The 27,778-nt window shown below is 36.3% G+C and overlaps 2 protein-coding genes across 6 annotated transcripts in view; one reads left to right on the plus strand and one right to left on the minus strand.

The window, feature by feature from the left end:
- Positions 1–22,927, plus strand: part of RUNDC3B (RUN domain containing 3B) — a 152,265-nt gene extending 129,338 nt beyond the window's left edge. For both annotated transcript variants that reach the window (XM_077766817.1, XM_077766818.1), the window contains one exon: positions 20,559–22,927. In XM_077766817.1, the coding sequence (XP_077622943.1) occupies positions 20,559–20,704 (146 nt within the window). In that variant the 3' untranslated portion in view covers positions 20,705–22,927. The remainder of the gene's footprint in view (positions 1–20,558) is intronic.
- Positions 12,542–27,778, minus strand: part of SLC25A40 (solute carrier family 25 member 40) — a 65,038-nt gene continuing 49,801 nt past the window's right edge. Inside the window, exons 11-13 of one of the 4 annotated variants that reach the window (XR_013335754.1) lie at positions 27,517–27,597; positions 26,996–27,167; positions 12,542–17,068 (exon numbers count right to left, since the gene is read on the minus strand). Coding sequence is in view for 3 of the 4 variants with exons in the window: in XM_077766819.1 (XP_077622945.1) it covers positions 27,055–27,167; positions 27,517–27,597 (194 nt within the window). In the remaining variant the exon portion in view is untranslated. Of the gene's footprint in view, positions 17,069–23,060; positions 27,168–27,516; positions 27,598–27,778 lie in introns of those variants that run through there. The other 3 variants (XM_077766819.1, XM_077766822.1, XM_077766821.1) reach the window with 3 other exon arrangements.

The raw sequence follows: 27,778 nt of genomic DNA on the forward strand, positions 1-27,778 counted from the left end.
AGTCCTGTCTGCTCCCCATGCAACACATGCTCTCTACATTGATTCATCATCATCTTCACTGTGACAACCCTAGTCGAAGCCATGTGGAGCAAGCCTCTTGGACTGCTGCCACCGTGTTTTCTTTGGTCTTTCCTCTCTCATTCTTGTCTCCTTGCTGTCCATTCTCCAGATAGTAGTCAGGGTTCTTAGAAAACATAACTCAGAAAATATTATACCCAGACTTAAAGTTCTCCAGTGGTCTCAGTGACAATCAGACTAAAATCTAGACTGCTTATTATGGCCTCCTGTATGATCATGTCCTTGCCAACTTCTGCCTTACCTCATACCATTCTTTTGCTTGCTCCTTGCACCCCTGCAAACTGACTTCCTAGCTGTTCCTTAAGGCTCGATCCTGCCTCCACTCTCTTTCCAATTGCTTTTCCCAGTGCCCTAGACCCTCTTTCTTAAGGTCTTTGAATGCTAACCTCTTTATCAGCTCTCTGTTGAAATCTCTCTTTAAAGTTTTCCTTGACTACCATACTTTAAATAACCATCCCCATCTCCGTATCCACCCACCCCAGGCACTCTATCACATTGCTCTATATTATATTATGATTCTTGTCTCTGACTCCTCACTAAACTATAAGCTTCATGAGGGTAAGGAAACTTAACCTGTAGTTTTCACCAGTGTATTACCAGAGCCTGTCACATAATAGACAATCATTAAATGTTTTCAGATTATATAATGAATCATAGAATATAAGGTACAAGGTATAGATAGTATAAAGAACAAGAAGGCTCAGTCAATGGGAAATTATGTTAAGCTGAATGTTCTGCTTCTTTTAAAAGAGCTGTTGAAATGTTCTCAGAGGGCCTTAAGTCTATATTGATAGTTTTGTAAATAGTGTGTACTGACCACATATGAATTTTTTTGATGATGTGGATAATAAAGGTAGCATACTAGAGTATCCTAGTGGCACTAATTCAAATGGAAGAGAGTAAACTGAGTCCACTGTCACAATTTAGAATATGTATATTTTAAAAATTAATCCAGTAGTAGATTAACTTATGATGACTCTCAGTGTAAAAGACACGCTTATTTAGTATTTTAATCAATTTATAATCATAGGCATTTTAACAGCAATAAGTCACAATAATGGGTAATTTTTATACTATAAAAACAAATATATAGAAGAGTGATGAATGGATGAATGGGTTATTTTTAGGGCAGTGAAACGACTGTGTATGATACTAAAATGGTGGATACATGTCCTTATAAATTGGTCCAACCCATAGAATGTGTAGCAAGCACCAGGAGTGAACCCTAATGTAAACTGTGAACCCTGGTTGATAATGATATGTTCCTGTAGGTTTATCATTCGTAACAAATGTACCACTCTGGTAGAGGATGATCATAATGGGAGAGGCTTTGTACAGAGATACAGAAAATCTCTGTACATTGTGCTCACTTTTGCTATCAACCTAAAACTACTCAAAAAAATACAATGTATACACACACACACACACACACAGAAGTATTGGCTTTAAGAATTCAGGGTTAAATAACAGATGAAATGTTACAGATTTTCCATACCCAGATATCTAATATAATGTTTTTAAAAAAAGAATAAATATTAGCCAAGAAATTCACCAGGTGAAACCCAACAACAAAAAGGACTATATTTAGGATTGTGTAAAACTAAAGAAAATTCTTTAAAACTTGAAGGGTACACATCCTTTCCACTCATAGCATCCTTCCCCTCTTCACCCCTGTAAAAGCCATACAATAAGGAAACCGTATGTTAATACACTGACACAGGAGGCTGCTCTTGAGTTAAAATTTTCACAAACCAATCAAATCAGCTAGCATTCCTATGTGTACAGAATTACTGTTTTTTAAAAAAAGTTCCTAGGGCACCTGGGTGGCTCAGTCAGTTAAACGTCGGACTTCAGCTCAGGTCATGATCTCATGGGTTCTTGGGTTTGAGCCCCGCGTCGGGCTCTGTGCTGACAGCCAGCTCAGAGCCTGGAGCCTGTTTCAGATTCTGTATCCCCCTCTCTCTCTGATCCTTCCCTGCTCACACACACACACTCTCTCTCTCTCTCTCTCAGAAATAAATAAAACATTTAAAAAATGCCTAAATTAAGGAAAATAATTCTGATGAAACCCTCCCCCAGAAAATCAGTAGTGAAGCAGGAAAAAAAAAAAACCCTGTAATACAACCATAAGATTTTATTCAGTATCTTCAAAGAAGCATTTAAAGATAGGATAAAAACATTTTAAATTAGAAATCCAAAACGAGGAACAGAAATGTTCCAGAAATAGGAAGAAATAGGAAGAAATGAGAACTTGTGTGTTACTTCTTATTAGCATGTACTGCACGCTCTAGATAAAGAGCCACGTCACTGTTCCCCAGGTGCTTTTCCCTGTCCCCTGTGTTAGGTTCATGATGAGTTTGCCTCTCTCTCAGCTGATTAGCTGGGCAAATTTCTAGTCATTCTTTAAGACCCCGACACTGAAGAAGTAAAACTGTGGAGCAGAACTGGGGCGCCTGGGTGGCTCAGTTGGGTAGGCATCTGACTTCAACTCAGGTCATGATCTCACAGTTCATGGCTTCAAGTCCCGCGTCCGGCTTTGTGGTGGCATCTCAGAGCCTGGAGCCTGTTTCAAATTCTGTGTCTCCCTCTCTCTCTGCCCCTCCCCTGCTCATGCTCTGTTTGTCTCTCCCTCAAAAATAAATTAACATTAAAAATGTTTAAAAAAACAGAGGAGCAGAACTAATACTGAATCTGTAATCCAAGAAAAATGTCTGGAAATAAAAGACTAAAATCAAATTGACAGGGCTGACAAAGTGCCTGAGAAAATGAACCAGTATTAATCACCTCCAAGACATATTCTACTAAAATGATTAGGCATTAATAATAAAGATAATATATTCAAGGTCTAGGCAAAAAGATCAAGTAACCTGTAAGGGGGAGAAGTGAGAATAGCAGTACACTTACCTAGTTGTAATAAAGGTAACAACTAGAACAAAATTACAAACTATTCCAAATAACATGAAGTTAAAACAGAAAGTAAGACTTGTTATCATGTAGAAAAAGAAACAGCAAGTAAGAAATAAAAGCTGAAATTATGAATTTCTAAAAATGACAGTAAAACTCATCATAGCAGACTTTGTGAGATTTTATTATTTTTTTAATGTTTATTTTTGAGAAAGAGAGAGATAGATAGGGTGCTAATGAGGGAAGGCCAGAGACGGAGGGAGACACAGAATCCAAAGCAGGCTCCAGGCTCTGAGCTGTCAGCACAGAGCCCAATGCAGGGCTTGAATTCACAAACGGTGAGATCATGACCTGAGGTGAAGTTGGACTCTTAACCGACTGAGCCACCTGGGCACCTCATAGCTAGCACATTTAAAGAAGAAACTTCTAGAGACAGGAGAGTTGGAGTTTTGCAGATGATAGCATGAACCTGGAAAACAAGAGAAATAATACTACTTAGACAATAAAAGTAGTTCTATGAAGTAGCAAAATATAAAATTATACAGAAATCAGTAGCTTTTACATGTACAAACAATAACCAGTAATAGACTCTATTAGTGGGGAGGGCAGTAGCAACAGAGAAGATAAAATATTTAGAGTTTGCACATTTCTTGTTAAATTTATTCCTGTTATGAAGAGAGCTATAAACCATTCTTAAGAGACATAAAAGTAGACACAAGGAAATGGAAAGAAATACTTTAAGTCTTCCCTAAGTTAATGCAGAGTTAACACATTCCTACATATGCTTTTATTTTCTAATCCAGTATTGATACATCTAGGAATTTACCCTGAAGAAATACTTAAGCAGTACAAATACATATGTGCATAAGATTATTCTGCTCAGTTAGTATTCCTTCACATTTTGCACTATTCCCTGAATGCTTATCACATTTTAAGGAATTTCTCTAGCTATCTTTTTTTTAATTTAACTTTTTATTTTGAGGTGATTGTGGATTCAAATGTACTGAGATCTGTGTACCCTTCACCTAATTTGCCTCAGTGGTAGCATCTTACAAAACTATAGTACAACATCACATCCAAGAAACTGATAATACGATCCAGTGAGTTCACTCAGATTTACATGTATTCATCAGTGTGTTTTAGTTCTGTGCAGTTTTATCACATGTGCAGGTGTGTGTATACCTCGCTACAGTCAACATACAGAACAGTTGTAGCATTGTAGCATTACCAGGGTCTCTTTTACTGCTCTTTAGTAATCATTCCAGCCTTGCCCCATCTCTGCCCCTTCCCTAACCGATGGCAAACACCAGTCTGTTCTCCATTACTATAATTTTGTCATGAAATTATGAAGGGTACCCTATAAATCAGACAGTATATAGACTGTTGGGATTGGTATTTTTACTTTCACTTAGCATAGCTCCCATGAGATCTATCTAACTTGTTAAATGTATCAATGATTTATTCCTTTTTATTGCTAAAATATATTCTATGGTATGGTTGTATTAATCACCTTTGCTTAAAAACCACTCATTGAAGGACATTTGAGGGTTTTTTTTTTTTTTTGCATTTGGGGGCAGTAAAGCTGCTACTATAATCTGAATGTTTGTGTCCCCCAGACTCATAATTTCTGGTGTGATGATATTAGGATGTGGGCTTTGGGAGGTGATTAGATCATGAGGGTGGGCCATCATGAATGGGATTAGCATTCTTAAAGAGACCTCAGAGAGCTCCCTCGCTCTTCAGTCATGTTGGGACACAGTGAGAAGCCGGCTGGTTTGTGAACCGGAAATAGGCCATCACTAGACACGGAATCTGAAGGTAACTTGATCTTGGATTTCCTAGCCTCCAAAATTATGAGAACCTAAAAACAGAAAATAAATTTCTTTTGTTTCAGCTGCCACTCAGTTTATGATATTTCTGTTACAGCAGCCTGAATGGGCTAAGCTGCTATGAATATTTATTTGCAGGTTTTTGTGTGAACCTAGCCCTTCATCTCTCTGGAATATACATAGAAATACAGTTGCTGGGCTGTATGGTAGTTGCATATCTAACTTCAAAAGAAACTACCAAACTTTTTCAGTGCACCCTTTTGTATTCCCACCAGCATTGGATGAGTGATTTAGTGTCTCTCCTTCCATGCCAGCATAGGGTGGTGCCACTGTTTTTTATTTTAGCCATTGTTGTTGGTATGCAGTCATATCTCATTGTAGTCTTAATTTGCATTTCCCTGATGGCAGATGATGTTCAATATCTTTCCGTGTGCTTGTTTACTATCTGTATATTCCAGTGAACTACCTCTTAATTTATTCTACCTGTTCTTTAATTGGATTACTCTTTGGGTTTTTTTTTCCTCTTGAGTTTTGAGAGTTCGATAGATGATTCTAAAATTGATGCTTGCAGTTAACACTCAAGATTTGGTGGGCAAAACTATAAATGTTTTGTATGCTCTCTAATTATAGAGTAATCTTTTAAAAATTATATCTTGAAACAAATTTTTATTCGAAGTTCAGCATTTCTTTTACTGACCTTTTCTAATATTGAATGTCAGATAAAAATAAAATGAAAACTTTCTATGAGAAGTATATGATCTGAATTTTATAATTTTTGTCAGAATGTAAGCTGGATGGTAATTTATTTAAAATTTGTGTGCTTTACTGTGTTGATTGAGTTTTATAATATGTTTCACATTTACTAACAGATGGTTTTTTCCATCTGAAAACAAACAGCAGAAGCCAAATACATCAGGACTTAAAAGTAGTTAATTTTGGTGGTAGAACTATAAATCATTGTTAGTTTATATATTTTATGCATTTTGGTTACAAATAATTTTATAAACTCCATATGAAGAATATTTTTTATACTTTATTGTCAAGTTAGTTTCCATATAACACCCAGGGCTCATCCCAACAAGTGCCCTCCTCCATGCCTTTCACCCCCTTTCCCTTTCACCCAACCCCCTCAACCCTCAGTTTGTTCTCAGTATTCAAGAGTCTCTTATGGTTTGCCTCCCTACCTCTCCTTAACTATTTTTCCCCTTCCCCTCCCCCATGGTCCTCTGTTAAGTTTCTCCTGTTCCACATGAGTGAAAACATGATATCTTTCCTTCTCTGCCTGACTTATTTCACTTAGCATAACTCCCTTGAGTTCCATCCACGTTGCTACAGATGGCTAGATTTCATTCTTTCTCATTCCCATGTAGTAGTCCATTGTATCGTAAACCACATCTTCTTCATCCATTTATCAGTTGATGGACATTTAGGTTCTTTCCATGGCTGTTGTTGAAAGGGCTACTATGAATATTGGTGTACATGTGCCCCTGGGCATCAGCACTCCTGTATCCCTTGGGTAAATTCCTAGCAGTGCTATTGCTAGGTCATAGGGGAGTTCTATTGTTGATTTTTTGAGGAACCTCCACACTGTTTTCCAGAGGGGCTGCACCAGTTTACATTCCCACCAACAGCATAGGAGAGTGCCCGTTCCTCCACATCCTCGCCAGCATCGAGAGTCTCCTGATTTGTTCATTTTAGCCATTCTGACCGGCGTGAGGTGGTATCTCAATGTGGTTTTGATCGGTATTTCCCTGATGGTGAGTGACACTGAGCATCGTTTCGTGTGTCTGTTGGCCATCCGGATGTCCTCTTTGGAGAAGTGTCTGTTCATGTCTTCTGTCCATGTCTTCACTGGATTATTTGTTTTTTCAGGTGTGGAGTTTGGTGAGTTCCTTATAGATTTTGGATACTAGCCCTTTATCTGATATGTCATTTGCAACTATCTTTTCCCATTCCATTGGTTGCCTATTAGTTTGATTGTTTCCTTTGCTATGCAGGAGCTTTTTATCTTGATGAGGTCCCAGTAGTTCATTTTTGCTCTTGATTCCCTTGTCTTTAGGGATGTGTCGGGTAAGAAATTGCTGTGGTGGAGGTCAAGGAGGTTGTTTCCTGCTTTCTCCTCTAGGGTTTTGATGGTTTCCTATCTCACATTCAGGTCCTTCATGCATTTTGAGTTTATTTTTGTTGTGTATGGTGTAAGAAACTTTTACATTCTTCTTCATGTTGCTGTCCAGTTCTCCCAGCACCATCTGTTAAAGAGGCGGTCTTTTTTTCCATTGGATACTCTTTCCTGCTTTGTCAAAGATTAGCTGGACATACGTTTGTAGTCCCAATTCTGGGTTCTCTATTCTATTCCATTGGTCTTTGTGTCTTTTTTGTGCCAATAACATACTGTCTTAATGATTACAGCTTTATAGTAGAGGCTAAAGTCTGGGATTGTCATGTTTTGGTTTTCTTGTTCAATATTACTTTGACTATTCATGATCTTTTGTGGTTCCATACAAATTGGAGGATTGTTTGTTCTAGCTTTGAAAAGAATGCTGGTGCAATTTTGATGGGAATTGCATTGAATGTGTAGATTGCTTTGGGTAGTATTGACAGTTTAAGAATATTTATTCCTCTGACCCATGAGCATGGAATGTTTTTCCATTTCTTGTGTCTTCTTCAATTTCCTTCATAAGTTTTCTACAGTTCTTATCATACAAATCTTTTGCATCTTTGGTTAGGTTTATTCCTAGGTACTTTATGGATTTTTTGTGCAGTTGTGAATGGCATCAGTTTCTTGATTTCTCTTTCTGTTGCTTCATTATTGGTGTATGAAAATGCAGCCGATTTCTGTATGTTGATTTTGTACCCTGCGACTTCGCTGAATTCCTGGACCAGTTCTAGTAGGCTTCTGGTGGAGTCTGTCGGGTTTTCCATGTAGAGTATCATGTCATCTGCAAAAAGTGAAAGTTTGACTTCATCTTTGCAAATCTGATGCCTTTTATTTCCTTGTGTTGTCTGATGGCTGATGCTAGGACTTCCAGCACTATGTTAAACAACAGTGGTGAGAGTGGACATCCCTGTCGTGTTCCTGATCTCAGGGGAAAGCTCTCAGTCGGTCAGGATGATATTAGCTATGGGCTTTTCATAGATGGTTTTTATGATTTAAGTAAGTTCCTTCTGTCCTGACTTTCTTGAGGGTTTTTATTAAGAAAGATGCTGTATTATGTCAAATGCTTTTTCTGCATCTATCGACAGGATCATATGGTTTTTCTTTTCTTATGTTAATGTGATGTATCACATTGATTGATTTGCGAATATTGAACCAGCCTTGTAACCCAGGAATGAATCCCACTTGATCATGGTGGATAATTCTTCTCATATGCTGTTGAATTCGATTTGCTAGTATCTTGAGTTTTTTTTGCATCCGTATTCATCAGGGATGTTGGCCTGTAGTTCTCTTTTCTTGCTGGGTCTCTGGTTTGGGAATCAAAATGATGCTGGCTTTGTAGAATGAGTCCAGAAGTTTTCCTTCCTATTTTTTGGAACAGCTTGAGAAGAATGGGTATTAACTCTGGTTTAAATGTCTGGTAGAATTCCCCAGGGAAGCAGTCTGGCCCAGGGGCTCTTATTTGTTGGGAGATTTTTGATAACTGATTCAATTTCTTCACTAGTTATGAGTCTGTTCAGATTTTCTATCGCTTTCTGTTTGAATTTTGGAAGTGTCTGTGCATTTAGAAATGTGTCCATTCCTTCTACGTTATCCAGTTTGTTGGCATATAATTTTTCATAGTATTCCCTGATAATTGCTTGTTTCTGAGGTATTGGTTGTAATAAATCCATTTTCATTCGTGATTTTGTCTGTTTGGGTGCTCTCCCTTTTTTTTTTTTTTGAGAAGCCTGGCTAGAGGTTTATCCATTTTATTTTTTCTAAAAACCAATTCTTGGTTTCATTGATCTGTTCAACTGGGGGTTTTTCTTGTTTTTTTTTTTTTTCCTGATTCTATATTGTGTATTTCTGCCCTCTCTGTATTATTTCTCTTCTTCTGCTGGGTTTGGGGTGTTCTTGCTGCTCTGCTTTCAGCTCCTTTAGGTGTGCTGTTAGGTTTTGTATTTGCACTTTTTCTAGTTTCTTGAAATAGGCCTGGATTGCAATGTATTTTCCTCTTAGGACTGCCTTTCTGCATCCCAAAGAGTCTGGATTGTTCCTATTTTCATTTTCATTTGTTTCCATATATTTTTAAATTTCTTCTCTAATTGCCTGGTTGGTCCATATGTCTTTTAGTAGGGTGTTCTTTAATTCCATGTTTTTGGAGGTTTTCCAGACTTTTTCCTGTGGTTGATTTCAAGTTTCATAGCATTGTAATCTGAAAGTGTGCATGGTATGATCTCAATTCTTTTATATTTATTGAGAGCTCCTTTATGACCCAGTATGTGATCTATCTTGGAGAATGTACCATATGCAGTCGAGAAGAAAGTGAATTCCATAGCCTCAGGATGTAGAGTTCTAAGTATATCTATCTGTCAAGTCCATCTGGTCCAGTGTTTTGTTCGGTTCCATTGTCTCTTTAGTGATTTTCTGTCTAGTTGGTCTATCCATTGCTGTAAGTGGAGTATTAACGTCCCCTGCAATTAGCACATTCTTATCAATAAGATTGCTTATGTTTGTGATTGTTTTATGTATTTGGGTGCTTCTGAATTCGGTGTGTAGACATTTATAATTGTCAGCTCTTCCTGATGGATAGACCCTGTAATTGTTATTTAATGCCCTTCTTCATCTCTTGTTACTGCCTTAACTTTAAAGTACAGTTTGTCCGATATAAGTATGGCTACTCCAGCTTTCTTTTGACTTCTAGTAAGCATGATATATATTTCTCCATCCCCTCACTTTCAATCTGAAGATGTCCTCAGATCCAAAATGAGTCTCTTGTAGACAGCAAATAGATCAACCTTGTTTTTTTTTTTTGTTTTTTTGTTTTCTTTCCATTCTGATACCCTATGTCTTTTGATTGGGGCATTTAGTCCATTTACATTCAGTGTTATTACTGAAAAATATGGGTTTAGAGTCATTGTGTTCTCTGTAGGATTCATGTTTATAGTGGTGTCTCTGGTACTTAGTGTTCCTTGCAACATTTCCCTCATAGAGGCACCCTTAGGATTTTTTGTAGGGCTGGTTTAGTGGTGATGAATTCCTTCAATTTTTATTTGGGAAACCTTTATCTCTCCTTCTATTCTGAATGATAGGCTTTCTGGATAAAGGATTCTGGCTGCATATTTTTCTGTTCATCACACTGAAGATTTACTGCCATTCCTTCTGGCCTGCCAAGTTTCAGTAGATAGGTCTGCTACTATCCTAATGTGTCTCCCTTTGTATGTTAGGGCCCTTTTATCCCTAGCTGCTTTCAGAATTCTCTCTTTATCCTTATATTTCGCCATTTTCACTATAATATGTCGTGCAGAAGATTGATTCAAGTTGCCTCTGAGGGGAGTTCTCTTTGCCTCTTGGATTTCAGTATCTGTTTCCTTCTCCAGATTGGGGAAGTTCTCAGCTATAATTTGTTCAAGTACCCTTACAGCCCCTTTCTCTCTTTTCCCCTTATGAAATTCTTATGTTACAGATACTGTTCTGTTTGATTGTATTACTCAGTTCTTGAATTCCCGTTTCGTGGTTCTGGATCAATTTATCTCTCTTTTTCTCTGCTTCCTCTTTTTCTTAAATTGCATCTTCTAATTCACCTATTCTACTCTCTGCCTTTTCAGTCCGTGCAGTGGCCACCTCCATTTTATTATGAACCTCATTTATAGCATTTTTTAATTCATCATAACTATTTTTAAGATCCATTATCTTTGCAGCAGTAGCGTCTCTGCTATCTTTGCCTTTTTCAAGCCCAGCAATTAATTTTATGACTCTTGTTCTATATTCTCAGTTAGTTATGTTACTTATATCTGTTTTGACCAATTCTTTAGCTGTCACTTCTTCCTGGAATTTCTTTTGAGGAGAGTTCTTCTGTTTTGTCATTTTGGCTAGCTTTCTGTTTCTTGTAAGTTTTAAAAGTTTGCTATGCATTCTGCACCTGCAAGTACTGCTGTATTAAAGGAGGCTTATAGACTGTCCAGGGCCTGTCCATTTAGGAAGTGTTTTTTTAATGGTGTCCCTTGGTTTCTCTTATTGTGACTTTGGTTATTTTATTTCCCTACTTGTAGTGATATTTGGGACTGTCCACCATGTGTACTTTGGTTTGTTTCTTGAGGGAGCCCTGGAAAGGAAAACAGGCAGATAAACGGGGAACAAAAGCACACAAATGCACAAACAAATCAAATAAGCAAACCAAAAAAAAAAAAACCCACTCCTACAACAAAGACAACAAAAGACAAAGGACCATCTAAAAGCATAAAACCAGAAATCCCAGCTACAAATAAAGAGAAGGGTGGAGGCAGTGCTAATGAAAGAGCATATACAAAGAGAGAAATGGCAGGGGTGGGGAGACAGAGAAATTGAACACTGACCAACCAGGTAGAGAGACTAACAGGCTTAATTCAGAGATAGAAAAAGGAGAATAAGGAAGGAGGTGAGGAGAAAAAATATGAAGATAATGTTACCCTGAGAAACTATATAGTCTGATTATTTCAGAGAGAGAGAGAAAGGAAGGTAACAAAGGAAGATGTAGAACATGCATCAAGAGAATGGATTAAATATGCCTGTTTAAGCAAACCTATAACCAGAATTACCACTCCAGAGGAGGGGAGAGATAATGAGATAAGGGAGAATATATCTCAATAGCAAGAATTGATATAGAGTTAATCACGGCAATGCATCAGTGCTGGTCTTAGGGGAGGGGCTGTTTCTGCAGCATCTATAGGCCTCGGTAACAGCAGTTACCCAGAGCAGATGGACATGGTTTGGTGTAGGCGGGTCTCACCTCTACTGTGGGTCCCTAGGGCCACTCCCTGAGGCCCTGCCATGGTGGGTGTGGGGAGAAAAATGGCAACCCCCAGTCCCTTCTTGAATCAGATGTTCCAAATCACTCCTTGGGTCCAATCTCACTGTGCCGTGGGTGCGGCCAAGGTGGGCTGTGTTCTGTGTCCCACACCCAGCCGCGTTTCAGACTCTTACTCCCTGTACATTAATGATACTGTCCAAAATGTAATCCTGCAATCCGGGGCACTTCCTAGCAGAGGGTCCAACAGGGGACCCAGCAGGGGACCAGTTCCTCCTAATGCCGACTGCGTCCCCTGCGTATTATCTATTCTGGAGGGAATTTCTGGGACCAGGGCACCCAGCCCAAAGAAAGCTCCGCAGTTAGAGATGGGATCTCTCTCCAAAAACCCTGCTGTTAGATATGGTATGATAGGATCCCTCTCCGTCCCAGACAGGTTTTTCTCATCTCAGGTACAGGTCTACACTTCCCCAGCCACTCTTTCTCTTCCCTTTGTCTCTCTGCAGAAGGGGCTCCCTCCCTTCCGTGCCTCCTTGTCCCAGCCCATTTTTATCTCCCCCAGTTCACAATCACACACCTATGAGGCTGTCTTCTTAGTGGACTCTGTTTCTTTTCCTCCCAGACTCTTGTGGTTCAGAATCCTTTGCCTTCAGCCCTTCTTTGTTTGAGAGATGCAGGCGGGAAGTACGGAACTCCCTATTTCTCCACCATCTTGCCACCCTAAAAAAAACTATGAAGAATCTTAAGAAATAGAGATTTGTTACTTATGACTTGAAAAAAATAGAAATTTATGCTCGTATTCTAAAATTTGGTTCAAGTCTTTTATTCCTTTACATAGAAAAACCTTTTGTGTTTACATATCCCCATAGTTTACATTCCTCAAGGGCATATTTTAGTGAATAATACAGTAAAACAGTATAAAACAAAAAGCCGTTCCACATGCTACTGATTGCTATATAAAAGAAGATCTCAGAAGTTAAAATGGCACCATAATTGTTGAAGGAAAAGGGTGAGAAGTTTTTTTTTTCAATGATTTATTAAGCCCTTCATATGTGACAGTTACTATGCTAGTAACTACTTGTTAGCTACCCATATTTCAGCAAATCTTTTTATGTTTATTGTTGAGAGAGAGAGGGAGGGAGGGAGGAACAGGCAGTGAGAGGGATAGAAGGGTACAAAGCAGGCTCTGAGCTGACAGCAGTGAGCCCAGTATGTGGCTTCAACTCATGAACCATAAGCTCATGACCTGAGCTGAAGTCAGATGCTCAACCAACTGAGCCACCCAGGCACCGCATATTTCAGCAAATCTAAGATTACTTGGGTTTTAAAATACACCATTATTTTATATAGCCCCCCAAAGAAAAGAGCCAGCAATTAAATCATAACATATTGTTTACATATCTCTTAGCATTTTTAACCTTTATTTTAAAATATCCTTTAGACTTTTAAAAAGTATTGTAATTCACATAACATAAAATTTGCCATTGTAAAGCGTAGCGTTCAGTGGTGTTTAGTATATTCACAGCGTTGTGCAAGCATCACCACTAATCCCAGAGCACTGCTATCACCCAGTGAAGAAGCCCTGCACCTGTTAGTAGTTGGTCCCAGATCCTCCCTCCCCCAGTTTCTGAGTAACTACTACTGTACTTTCTGTCTCTTTGGATTTGTCTATTCTGGACACTTCATATAATAAAATCATACAATATGTAGCCTTTCTTGTGTAAGTTCTCTGACTTAATGTTTTCACAGATTGTCCACATTGTACCAAGTCTCAGTGCTTCATTCCCTTCTGCGTACAAGTAATATTTTATTGTATGGTTATACCATAGTTTGTTTATCCACTCATCATTTGGACATTTGGATAGTTTCCACTTTTGGACAGTTATGAATAATCCCGCTATGAACATTCACATACAAGTTTTTGTGTGAACATATATTTTTACTTCTCTTGGGTATAGAACTAGGAATGGAATTGCCTAGAGCATGTTTAACCATTTGAGGAACTGCTAAACTTCTCACAGCAGTTATATCATTTTATAATCCCCCCCAGCAATGTATGTGAATTTCATTTTCTCCACACCCTCACTAAGGTTTGTTGTTGATGGTCTTTATACTTATACCAACTTGGTGTTAATTGGAATTTCATGGTTTTGATTTGCATTGCTCTAATGAGTAATAACATTGGGCATCTTTTCATGTGCTTATTGGCCATTTGTATATCATCTTCAGATAAATGTCTGTTCAACTCCTCTGACCATTTAAAAATTGCATTGCTTTTTTTTGAATTGCAATAGTATATTTTGTATATTTTGAATAGTAGACCCTTGTCAGATGTAGGATTTGCATTTTTTTTTTTCCATTCTGAGGGATGTTTTTCTACTTTCTTGCTAGTGTTCTTTGACTCACAAAATTTTTAATTTTGACAAAGTCCCATTTAACTAGTTTTTCTTTGGGTTGCTTGTGCTTTTGTTGTCACATCTAAGAAACCATTGCCTAATCCAAGGTCATTTAGATTTACTCCTATGTTTCTTTTTAAGTTTTATAGTTTTACAGCTTACATTTGGGCCTTTGATTTAAGTTTTTGTATATGGTATAAACTAATTGTCCAACTTGATTCTTTTGCATATGGATATTCATTTGCCCCTGGACCATTTGTTGAAAAGACTATTCTTTCCCCAATTGAATGGTCTTAGGACTCTTGTTGAAATGCATTACCCATATATGTATGGGCTTATTTCTGGATTCCCAGTTCTGTTCTATTGGTCTGTATGCCTGTACCAGTGCTACATTATCCATACTACAATACCACACTGTCTTGCTTTATATTTATAGTAAGTTTTGAAATCAGGATTTGTTCTTTTTCAAGATTGTTTTGGCTATTTGGACTCCACTGAATTTCCATATGAATTTTAGAATCAAATTGTTATTTCTGGGGAAAAAAGGGAATTAGAATTTTGATGAGTATTATTATCTTCTAATCCATGGAAAAATGGGATGTTTCCCCACTTATTTCAACCTTGAATTTTTTCAACAGTAGTTTGCAGTTGTCAGTGTACAACTCTTTCATTTCTTTCTTTGAATTTATTCCTAAGTATTTTACTTTTTTAGATTCTGTTGTAAATGGAATTATTTTCTGAATTTTATTTTCAGAGTGTTCACTGCTTCTTGTATTAGACTTTAAGCATAGATTTTAAAAAAATATTGTACCTCCTCTGTATCTGTAAAAAGGAAAATAAAAGTGAAGTCAGTTGTAAAGAACTTCTTTGTATTCAGAATCAATCTCTTCTGAATCATTTAATGAAAACTGTCGGTGGCTGTCTTTGCTTAAAGTAGCATTTTCTGTGTCAATAGTGAACCATTTCCTAAACCAATCCTCCACTGATACAGGGATTTTCTCTCAAGTTACTCAGTATCCTGCACATTTTTATGTGTACAATTCCCTATTCACCTTAGAGTTTCTCTTTCTTCCTCAATTAAATCAAACACTTCTAGAAGTTAAACAGCTTCCTTTCAAAGGCCACAAGAATTCCATGGCAAATTGACGTTTGACATCTTAACAAATCCTTCATGGTGTATGAATCAGTCACACCAATTGCTTGTGCTTTAAAATTTCTTTTGTCTAGTCTATAGAATTTCTCCTGCCTTCATTTATACACCTGGCATGTGATAAGCAATCCCTCTATGTAGGTCACCAGGCTTCATCTACTTGCAGAGTTTGTCCCAAGCGCTTGGTGGTGTTTTACATGAAAGCGTGAATTGTAGTAATTCTTGTAATGAAGATTTGCTTCAGTAATAGGAAATTTACATCCTACTGTTTTGATGCTCTTATATGAACAAATAACCATTAATTTTAAAAGTAAACTGTAATTTTTTGGAGGCATTTTAGGCAATATATACATACAAGTCAGTATGAGATTGTTAGGAGACCTGTGACCACCATTCATACATGTGCATGCAAAACAGCTGTGTCACTATGCCCTCTTTGCCAGCTCCAACTAGTACACATTGGTTCCAGTTGCTTGAAATTTTATTGCACAAAATGATGACCACCCCTTTTCTTGACCTTTGATTACAAAAAGGTGTCCTGTTCCTTACACAGGTTAATGTAACATTTTCCCTGTTTATGGGTTTATGATCGTGGCTAAGGCATCTGTGTAGGCATTCCTTAAAAATTAGGATACAGTTTACTGCCTCTTCATTTCCCCATTGGCCCCTCCCTCAGACTTCCTTATAGAGTTGGTGATATCACCTTTACTTACTCTCACTGTACTTTTGGCATTTTATTATTATTTTCTATGTGTCTGTTTCTACCTTGCATTAAGCTCCCTACAGGCAAGAAGTGGTTCTTGTTACTTTTATCACAATATCTGGCATTGAGCTGAATGACTTCTAACTTAGTAACATTTGTAGTAGTACCATCTGAAGACTTGTGAGTCCAGACTCTTTATCAATAAGTTTAAAACAAAATGGATCTTTCTTGCTATAAAATGAAAGTCTAGTTGCTGCTGCTTTTGCTAACTTGTTTCTGCTAGGAACTATCACTTTTCCTTCCATTTATCTGAGCTAGAAAGTTTTGTTGAACCTTGACTAGTTATTTCCTTCCATATCAGAAAATTGTTAAAATATCAACAAGGATCTTAACATACTTTTTAATTCATGTAGTAATTTTACATGTGTTTATGTGTATGCAAGTATATACTGTTGACATCACAATATTCAAGAATATTTTGGAATAATCACCTATAATTCTTCATCTTAACACTTCCTTCTGCTTATTTCCTTTTTTTTAAGTTTATTAGAGAGAGAGAGAGAGAGAAAAAAAAAAACATAAATGGGGGAGGGGCAGTGAGAGAATCCGAAGCAGGCTCTGCATTTTCATTAGGGAGAGCTTGAACTCACAAACCCAGTGATCATGACCTGACCCGAAATTAGAATCGGATGCTTAACTGAGCCATCCGGGTGCCCATTTTTGCTCGTTTCCTTTTTATTTTTTATTTCCTTTTATGGTTGCATGCTTAATCACAACCTAATCATTTTGGAATCTTGTGAAATTTTTTTCCCTTTTATTTTTAAATGAAGGCTTACGTTGAAGTCTCTCTTGGCTTTCTTGGGGTACCAGGCTGCCCTGCATGTTCCACAGTATTTTCAGAGGCTGGCGGTATGTCTTCGAAGGCTGGTTTTCCTGGGTAGATTCCCCTTCCCCCCATCATGCTCTTCTGGATATGCCCCACTCAGCTCTGCCGTATGATTTGTTTTCGTTGGGGCACAACTGAGGACTTCGTGTACCTTTGTCTTCTTCCCCTACTCCAACTTTTTGTTTTTATAATTTCAAACCTACAGAAAAGTTGAAAGAACAGAATGATTCACCAATGTTACCATTTTGCCACACTTGCATTATGTTGCTCTTGTTTTTGTGGGGAACGTGCTCCCTTCATTTACTTGTACATCTGCCTTTTCTGTTGTGCTCAGCCATTTCAAAGTAAATTGTAGGTATCATAAACTTCATCTGTAAGTATGTCAGCATATATCTCCTAGGGATAAGGATGTCTTTTTAAAAAGCCACACCATTATGACCCTTAGGCAATTTAAAATTTAACATCAATACAATATTACCTGATAGTTTGTTAATATTCTTATGTCTTAACTTGTCCAGTAATATCCTTTAAAAGCCTTTTTTTGTTATGTCCAGACCCTAGTCAAGGATCACATATTATTTACTTTTCAGTCTCTTTGGTGTTACCCACCAACTTGGCTTTTTCTGTCACGCACGTTTGTATATTGAAGAGCCCAAGCCAGTTTTCTTAAACGTCCCACAATTTAGATTTGTCTGACGTTCATTATTATCACATTCTGGTTAAATATATTTGCAGTACAACATAAATGATGCATGTTTGTCAGTGCATATCATCAGGAGCTGCTGTCCTTTTTGAACAGAGACCTTTAAAGATGGCTCCTGTGTCCTTTTGACACTCCCCTAGTCTGTCATAGCTTCCTCACTTTGTGGTAAAAAAGATGTTTTGGGTTACTTTTTGTACATTTCATGCCCACACCCAGGATCAGCTATTTCTTCAGGAAGACCTACTTCCTTAGGAGCTCCTATGTGGCTCAGTCAGTTAAGTGTGTGACTTTAGCTCAGGTCTTAATCTTGCAGTCTGTGAGTTCGAGCCCCAGGTCGGGCTCTGTGCTGACAGCTCAGAGCCTGGAGCCTGCTTCAGATTCTGTATCTCCCTCTCTCTCTGACCCTTCCCTGCTCACACTCTTTCTCTGTCTCTCTCAAAAAGAAATAAACATTTTAAAAAACCTATCTCCTTATACTGGGAAATGTTAGAGGCCATAATTTAGCATTTAGGGGTGCCTGTTGCTACTGGAATAGTCATTGTTTCTAGCCCATGGAAGAGTTAGGAAATTTTCCTTGTAAAGAAAATTATACTTTAAATTTATTTTGCAATTTAAATTTAAAATTGAGGATTTCTGTGCACTTGATTTTATATTTTGACATGTTATGGTGAATATATTGGTTCCTAATTTACATGAACATAATTGTTTGCTTTATCCTACTATATATTAATTTCAAAATAACAGTATCTTACTAAAAGGTAAGATTTCTAATTATTTTATCTTGAGAATATATGCTAGAGTCCAATTACTGTGCTTAAAGTTCATTTCAGTTCTTTTCACTTCTGCTTTTCATAGTTAACCATTTTTATTTTTGAATTATATACTGATTTTTAAAATAGAAGTTCAAATAATTTACATCCTCCTCCTCTAGATAAAAGGCTACATGCTATATGCTATTCTGCAGTTTGCTTTTTTCACTTGACAGTGAAATCACTACCTAGCAGTACATAGAGATCTTTCTGATTTTCTTTTACAGCTGTATAGTACCCCATTGTGTAACCATGTTAGACATATAGATTGTTTAATCTTTTGCATTACTGTATGATTGTCTTTGTATTAAAAAAAATGTTAGCTAAGTATATACTTGCACAGAATTGCATACAGGACTCAAACAGATACTTGTATGCCAGTGTTTGCACCAGCACTGTTTACAATACTCAGAAAATAGACACAACCCAAGTGTCTGTACAGATGAATGGGTAAGCAAAAAGTAGTGTATACATACAAAGGGATATTATTCAGCCATTAAAAAGGAATGGGGTTCTGATACATACTACAACATGGATGAACCTTAGGCGACATGGTAAGTGAAATAAAGCCAGACACAAAAGGGCACATATTGTATGATTTTACTTACAAGAATGATATATGGTAGGCAAATTCACTGACAGAAAATAGAGTTTCCAGACACTGGGGGTAAGGGAAGAATGGATAGTTATTGCTTAAATGGGTAGAGAATTTCTGTTTGGAGTGATGTGATGAGTATTTTGGAAATAGTGGTTATGGTTACACAGTACTGTAGATAAAATTAATGCCACTGAGCTGTACAGGTAAAGTAGAAATTTGGAAAGGCTATCCAAAGCAGTTGAGTTCCAAAAGCATTTAACAAAAACTCCAGAACGTTGATTCTGGCCCAAGAGGGGTCTCTAAGCTTAAACCTGAGAAGGGTCCTTGAACACCTAAATCTTTTGATCCTGAGAAGGGTCCTTGAAACACCTAAATCTTTTGATCCTGAATTAGCACCATGAACATTTTAAATTTTAATTTAACAATTATTCTTCCGTATCTTTTTCTAATGCTTTTATATTTTCCTGTATTTTACTTGTCAGCAAAACTATGAAGTTAACGCAGCTAGTCATCTTTAGTATCTGTTCTCATTTTACAAAGCAAATAGGCTCTGAGAAGATCCTTCCCTAAGGCCGTACAGCTAAAAGGGAGTAGGAACATTCTTGGGTCCCAGTATAGGTCCTACAGAGTCATGATTCATTAATTATATAATCATTTAATGACCATCTCCTCTCAGCTAGACACTGAGGATATAATAACAAACAACAAATTCCATGTCCTTTCTCAGTGTACAGTTTAGAAAAAGAGCCCCACAATGATCATATATATAAGATTACATAGTACTGTGTACACAGCCCTATGTATCATATCATAGTTCAACTAGGTGGGTTAGAGTATAGAGTATTATGGGAACACTTCACAGGCGCCGTTTGAAACAATATATAGTACTCAGAAACACCTGCTGTCTGGTTCAGTTTATACTTGTATAACTGTGTAAGTAAAACTTAAGCTTTTTATCTACTTAGGAAACCTAATTTTCAAAGCTTACCCTTTCAGTCTCAAGGGTACTTGAGACTCTACTTCTAGCTGGTACTTGAAACTCCACTTTGGGAAGAACTCGTATTTCCCAGCTGTGCACACATCTGCCATCTTCCTTCATATGCCTACTGAAGTCTAGCACATACTCAAGTTCCCGATGCAAAGTAGATGCTAAATAAATGTTTATTCACTAAGTGAGTTAAGGCTCTCATAATTGAGCCCTCTTAGTGAACTGAACGAGTTTTGCGTCTATGGCAGTACTTTACCTGCATGTGGATTTCCCTATATTTCTGTGGCCTGTGCACTGATCTGTTACTTTAGTTTATTATCCTTTACTGACTGAACATGAACATATTCTGGAAAAAAGGTGAACTTCTGATTTTCATCTTAAAACAAGGTATCTCACTTCCATATCTAGAACTTTTATGAGGAGCACAAATAATTCTCTGGTAATGTTTTTTTAAGGGTGACACTGAAACTATGGAAATATATAGACATGTTTGCAATATTTTGTAAAGTATGTCAGTTTTAGCTTTATAAGATCTTTTGGTACCATTCTTCAATGGCAATTAAATATTTGTTATTTTATCTTAACTTTCAGGTAAAGAAGATACTCCCTCATTACTCGGTCTCTGTGGGTCTCTAACATCAGTGGCGAGTTACAAATCACTAACAAGTCTCAAATCTAATGACTACCTTGCAAGTCCCACAACAGAGATGACAAGTCCAGGCCTGACTCCATCCTGAAAAATGTTATGTAAAAGCCAGAAGTTTTTATGTTGCAAATGTTTTATTTACATAAGTTTGACTGCTGGGAAAACCTTTGGAATTTTATATTGTTCTGGCACATGTCTGGAATTCTATTGCTTCTTTTAGAGAATGCAGTCTACTCCATGTGCCCTTCTGAGTGAAAAAAAAAAAAAAGTGATTCTGCCATTTTCATTTTAAGATTCTTGTATTTGTCACTGAAGAAGTTTAAAAATGAATAGGCTTAAAAAAAAGTTCAAATGTCCTTTAAATTAATAACCCATTGTAAACTGTGATGTATATTTATTATTCAGGTGATTTCATATATTTAATGTATCATAATTGCCAGGTTGAGTTCAAGGTTTTATTCCAGAAACACGTAAGTTTTTTCTTTTACTCTTTTATTCAATGATTTTCTAAAATTACTTGTTAATTAACATTAATTTTTCATTAATTTCTTCCTACGTTCTGATGTTTAAATGCCTTGTTTTTAATATGAGGAGGAAATTCTCAACTGGTTTCACGGTGGCTTTATTCAGTTTTGGTATCAACATTCCATTAACATTTTACAATTTTTGTAGGAATGTGCCTTTAGGCCATCATTTAATTTATTAGGGTCATATGGAAAGTATTTTACACCATTTCGGTAACATGAGTAAATTTCTTATCTGTGTTTTCCCCAAGATTTTCTTAAAAGGCTATTTAAAAATATCACATATTCGTCAATAGTTGGAAACATTTAAAAATGTACAAATACTTGTTGAAAAGTATTAGGAAAGACTCCCAAGTTCATTTAAGGATTTGAGATCCTTTAAGTAAGGATTAGTAATCACCATCTAAATAATCTGACATACAGGGCTGTTTTGTTCTCCCTTGTGTGCAACAATGAATCATGCAATGTTAACATTAAAAATCCCTACACTTCTTCTAAAGTTTTTTTTTTTAAAAAAAAGTTACGTGCTGTGAACTTTTTGCAACTATATATTTCATCCATAAAAATCCCACCATGGTGAAAGAAAAAAAATGTATGAAGTATATTTTCTATAGTAAGTAATATGAGGAAAACATTATTAGTTGTGCCAAAGAAGTTTTCTATATTGTTTACACGAAGAGGACACAATACTTAATGGGGACTTCATATGCTATTTTTGTTTATTAATTAAACATTACATTCAAACTTAGTAGCTTGGACATACAAGAAGAATGTTCCTCCTACAACAAATTTCTTTTATTCAGAGGAGGCAAGAAGAGTGCTGAACTTATTACATCATTCTCTGCATTCGAAATGTGTAGGAGTGTGGTAGTTCTTTGCAATATTGAGAACTTTATTCTCATAATTTGGAATTTAAGATAAATAATAAGGCTAGTCTTATATGTAAGACAGTTTAAGCAATGTTATTTCAGGGACAAAGGCGGCCTGGAAGCTGTTAAAATAAGTTATCCTGGATGTACCAGAACATATTCAGAGCTTTATTCCTTTAGCTTAAGGCTTTGGTACTTGTAAAAATGCAAATATTCTTGAAAAATGGTATCTTTAACCTACTCTTAGTTCTGTGTACCTTATTATGAGTGAGGTATCCAAAGCGATTTTTGACGAGCATGGAGCTAGAAGGAAGATATAAAATGAGGACAGTGGAAACACTGGGAAGAAAGAGTAAGAAATGGCTAAGTTGGGGAACTTGAAAAATTTTAAACTGGCTTAAGCACTGTTGCTGCTTTCCTAAAAAGCAATCAGAGTGTGTAAAATGCTTTATCATTCATGGTCCACTCTGAACCAACATTTATTATTCCTCAGTAATTAAAAAAAAATCATTGTTAAATTTTTTTCTTACATTTTTATAATAAAGGAAATTCAAGATTCCATAATTGATAATTTTCCAGATTTGTCTAATGCATAACAGTAACCTGTGCTGCTAAATGCAGATTTAAACATGACATCTGAGGATCATGACTTTTCCTCCTTTCTTGGAGCTCCTGGTATAAAATCCATCTGCTGATGTGACTTCAGGTTTCTGTACAGTTTATTTCACACTTGTTATATATGTATAATGTTTGCATGAGGAAACCGTGTATGTCTCAATCTTTAATTTTAGGTGGTAGTGTTTATTGTTTACATACCCTACCCAGAATAGAATGCTGAATTATATGCTAATATTTCCATGTGTATTTTGTTGCCTTGATGTACTATACTTGTTGCATGTATATTAAACGTTTTGTACCATGCATTAGTGGTTATGTTTTTTCCTTGAAGTTACTTGATTCAAGTTGTACGCTGGGCTTTTTATTTTAGCAAATATGGTAAATGCATATTATTCAACACCTAAAATACTAATATGACAAAAGTTTTGAAGAAATCTTTAACTCACATATCTTTTATTTAAAGAAAATAACATGATATGCTTTAGAATACACAATATCTATTGAAGGGGTACAAAACAATAGTGATTTGGGTGGTTGCTAATATAATTATGTAACAGCCCTATTTATATGTTTTCTCGCCTATAAAATGGAAACATCACCATCTTCTCAGAACCTATGATAGCATTAGGATGATGTCAGCATTAAAAGAATTATATAAACTAAGCTTTTATTTAAGTCATCTTTATTAGATTTACATAATAGTTTTCAAGTGGTTAAAAATGTGTCTCAAATTTACACCTTAAGGAAATTTTCTGTAAAAGTTCTTATTCGTAAGTGAAATCTCCAGTTTTGATAAATAAGACTGGATTACTTTGAAATGTCACATCACTATGAACATCAGGTCTCTTAAATATCTTTCAATATCTTTTAATCACTGTAAACAAAGCAGCCCCTACTTGGCTTTAGATTCTCTTCTTTTTACTGCTGGGGGGAGATAAAATTATATCAATGACATTATGGTTTCTTTTAAAAATATATTTTACTCCAAACTAGTTCTTATTACAAGTCCCCATTATTTCTCTAAAACCCAAATAAAACCAAAGTTTCACTACATAAGACAGCCTTACTACATATGTGACACATTCTGGTGCTGTCTGTGCTGTGTTGAGCTAAACTATGCTAACCTATTTTCTTCTCAGTGGAAAAAAAAACAAAAACGCTGGTCTTGGAAAACAAACTCAACTCTGTAATTACTACAGCTGTGCCAAAAATGCTGCTTTGGTTTCCCGATGCCTTCTTGTTTTTCCTTATCTGGAACTAAATTCCACTGTCTGAATGGAGCCTACCACTTCCAGGTATGTTTAACTGGATCACCTGTCCTAATCTTAGAAGTATTTCCTGACGCTGCCTCTCTGCTCCCAAGCTGAGTCCTTAGGTTTTCCATGACTTTCTTTGCAGACTTCTGCCAAACAGCTCTGCTGTCTCCTTGTAGCCAGTGACAGCATCTGAAGTATCTTTTATTTTTAAAAATTTTTAAATGTTTTATTTATTTTTGAGATAGACAGTATGAGCAGGCAGAGTCAGAGAGAAAGGGAGATACAGAGTCTGAAGACAGGCTCCAGGCTAGGTGTCAGCAAAGAGCCCAACCCAGGGCTCGAACTTATGAACCGTGAGATCATGACCTGAGCTGAAGTCGGACGCCTAACCGACTGAGCCATCCAGGCGCCGCTGAAGTATCTTATCTCAAGTGCTGTTTAAACTGCCTACCACGCAGAAGATCGGAGTCAATGTTGAATGATTAAAATTTATTTAAAAAGTTCATTTTGGAAAAAAATCCAAAACTAATAGACTAAACTTTTCCACCTCCCTGGAACTCCTGCTCCAGAAAGAGGAAGGGAAGAATTTAAAGAAGTCATATCTGGTTAAATAGGTATAGTGAGTAGTTTTCCTAGAAATAAAATAAAAAAATTATTTTAGTTTCATATCTAATTGTTACAAAGTCAGTAGCGTATTATATGGAAGGTAGCATGCAATACTTGAATTTCTTATTAAAATTTATACACATAAGAAAGTAAATGTATATTTTAGAAAACTTAAATAGAAGGAAACTATTTGCTTTCAGAAAGCAAATCAGAAAGATTACAAATATAATTTCCAGCCAAGCACTTTTTAGTTGCTATTTTTTAAAAATTTTTTTATTTTAATAAAACATGAATGTTTCTCTACCTCTTTTACTCTTCTTTTCATCCACATACACTGCATGTAATATGTATTAGAAAAGCTTCTAGGGAGGGGTGCCTGGGTGGCTCAGTCGGTTAAGCATCCGACTTCAGCTCAGGTCATGATCTCACGGTTCGTGGGTTTGAGCCCCACATCGGGCTCTGTGCTGACAGCTAGCTCAGAGCCTGGAGCCTGCTTCTGATTCTGTGTCTCCCTCTTTCTCTGCCTCTCCCCCCCCTCACGTGCACTCACTCTCTCTCTCAAAAATAAACATTAAAAAAAAAAAAGCTAGGGAGTTAGATTTATTTATTTTAATCATAAATTATAAGAATTTTCCATACATGCAGTCATATAGTCCTGGGGGTGGTGGAAGTGGAAATATCCTTTTTGGTATTACTATTAAGTTGAAATATCAGGGATGCCTGTGTGTCTCAGTTGGTTAAGCATCCTTAGGGTCAGGTCATGATCTTATGATTCGTGGGTTCAAACCCCACATCGGGCTCTGTGCTGACAGCTCAGAGCCTGGATCAGCTTCAGATTCTGTGTCTCCCTCTCTCTCTGCCCCTCCCTGCCTCAAGCTCTGTCTCTGTCTCATAAATAAACATTAAAAAAAACAAAGTTGAAATATAGGACTGCCTCTTATAAGTTACATATTAAAATTTTTCTGTTTGCTACTAATCAGTTACCAAAAAGAAGCATAACAGAACCAAGGTAAATTTAAAGTTAATACTGTTAAACATCAGTGTTCAAGATAAAACTTTCTTATATATAGTATTAAAATAATTTTATATGAAAATATTTAGCATGAAGCACAGCGATACTTTTAAGAAATCAAAATATTTTAATGACTGTCAAAGTCATAAATATTTATGATTTTATAGGTATGTATGTTGCAATTTTAAGGTAAATCAGTACAGGATAAAACAAACACAAAAGACTACATACACACCTTACATATTCTGATGAAATATATAAACTTTTTTCTATAATACAAAATACATTAGTTCCTCTACCTACACTAGAGGTCTGTCACTGAACCTATTACTGTATTTTAGGGAAAAAAATACTTCACATTTTCCTAGCCTACACATAGACTATAATAAAGTGTATTTTCTTATAGGATATAGATCCTGAGAAAATCAAACAAAAACCAAAAAAGGACATCATTTCTGTCCTGCCCTCGTCACCCTTCCTTGTTTCATTCCTGCAGTCATGGGCAACATTACTGAGGCCCTAGCCTACAGTGACAGAAAGCTCTTTCTTCAGGGAAACTGCTTCCTCTTTAGTCTCTTGACCTAGCATACTAACATGAAGATATGTAAAATCAAGGGACATTTTGGAAATATTTTGTGTCTTATACTATATTAATAATCTCAACTGTGTTAGAAGCAGCCAATACAAGTGACCTAGAGAATTCCACAAACAGTGATACCTGAATTACAAGATGGCTGAAACCAGAGGCCCTTCCTTGGCTGATACAACTTTTACTAATCTAAATGTATTGTGCTTTTCTACTGCACAGCCGAGAGTCACTGTGCCAAGCATTTAATACCAACAGTAAAGATGACTCCTACGGGGCAGAAACAGTAAATAGTCTTTAATCATCAAAAATATCATCTATATCATATAAACAGTTATGTTTTGATTCATAAAGATAAAACAGCCATACCTCTGAAGAAATCCTAACACTGGTGAAGTCTTAAAACAGCAGCAGGAAGAAAAAAAAAAACACAAAAAACCCAACAAAAAAACACTAATGTATTTGAATTAAAGAAAGTATCTAATAGGTATTATCTGGTAAATGCAAATAATGTTATTTAAAGACTGCCATCTATTATATATTTTGCTGAAATACTTAAATATCTATGTGCATGATTGAGGTGTCTATAAAAGACTCAGGCATTTTTCTTCTAGACTCTCTCTCTACATCATTCAGCACATAATTCAAAATGTTCTGATACATCTGATATGTTCTCAATTATCTAACTCTCAGATAACTGCTTTCGGTGCTAAGGAATCATTTTTCTTTTCTTTACAAGAACATTTAATGGCTGTGATTTCTGGAAGATCTTTTTCAGTATCTCAAAAATCAGAGTAACAATTTATTTTTAAATTAGGATTTTGATCTAGAGGCAAAGTAGAAATTACTACTCATAAATTATAAAATAGAAAAATAATAAAACATTTTAAGATAATGGTTAAAGTTCTTGCCTAAGAGTCTCCAACTTATTATTTGGCTTTGGTTGTTATTTCAAGTTGAAACGGCATCACTAGTACTGCTGTCTTTGAGCATTTTGCTTCTGGAAAAAAGCCTTCCCAGATTCATAGGTACTGATCATAATGGCACAAGCAGGAGCAATTTTAATTAAACGGGGAGTGAGGCCTGAAAAGAGAATAGAAAAAAAATCAGAACAAATTTTACCTTATGTTAAAAAAATTTGATTTCATTCTGATAATGATCAAATGAAGTGATGTATCAAATACTGTGCTATCGACTGGTATCAAAGAACAAGGCAAATTACTCCCAAGCTCCTCACTTTAACTCCAGTTTACTTTATATAGAAATTTTATCTTATTAAATCTGTTCATAATTTTTTTAACTTAAAGCAAAGACGTTTAGGGAGAAGTCATAAGTGTGGAATACTTTCAATAATTTCTCGCTACTTTAGGAAAAGGACAGACTGTAAAAGTAATAATTTTATTCAAAGATTTGGTAAAGCAAGTATTTTTACCTGTAAATAATCCTGCAAACCCATTCTTAGCAACAATATTCTTCATGATAGTCCATGTTGACATATGCAAAGGCATAGAAACTAAATGTTAAAGAAACGATATATTATAAATTACCACTTAATAATTTTTTTTAACCTTTATTTATTTTTAGGAGAGAGAGAGCATGAGCTGGGGAGGGGCAGATAAAGACGGAGACACAGAATCTGAAACAGGCTCCAGGCTCTGAGCTGTCAGCACAGAGCCCAANACCACTTAATAATT

Source organism: Crocuta crocuta, unplaced genomic scaffold, assembly GCF_008692635.1.
Source record: "Crocuta crocuta isolate KB4526 unplaced genomic scaffold, BGI_CrCroc_1.0 scaffold165, whole genome shotgun sequence".
NCBI classification, from domain to species: domain Eukaryota; kingdom Metazoa; phylum Chordata; class Mammalia; order Carnivora; family Hyaenidae; genus Crocuta; species Crocuta crocuta.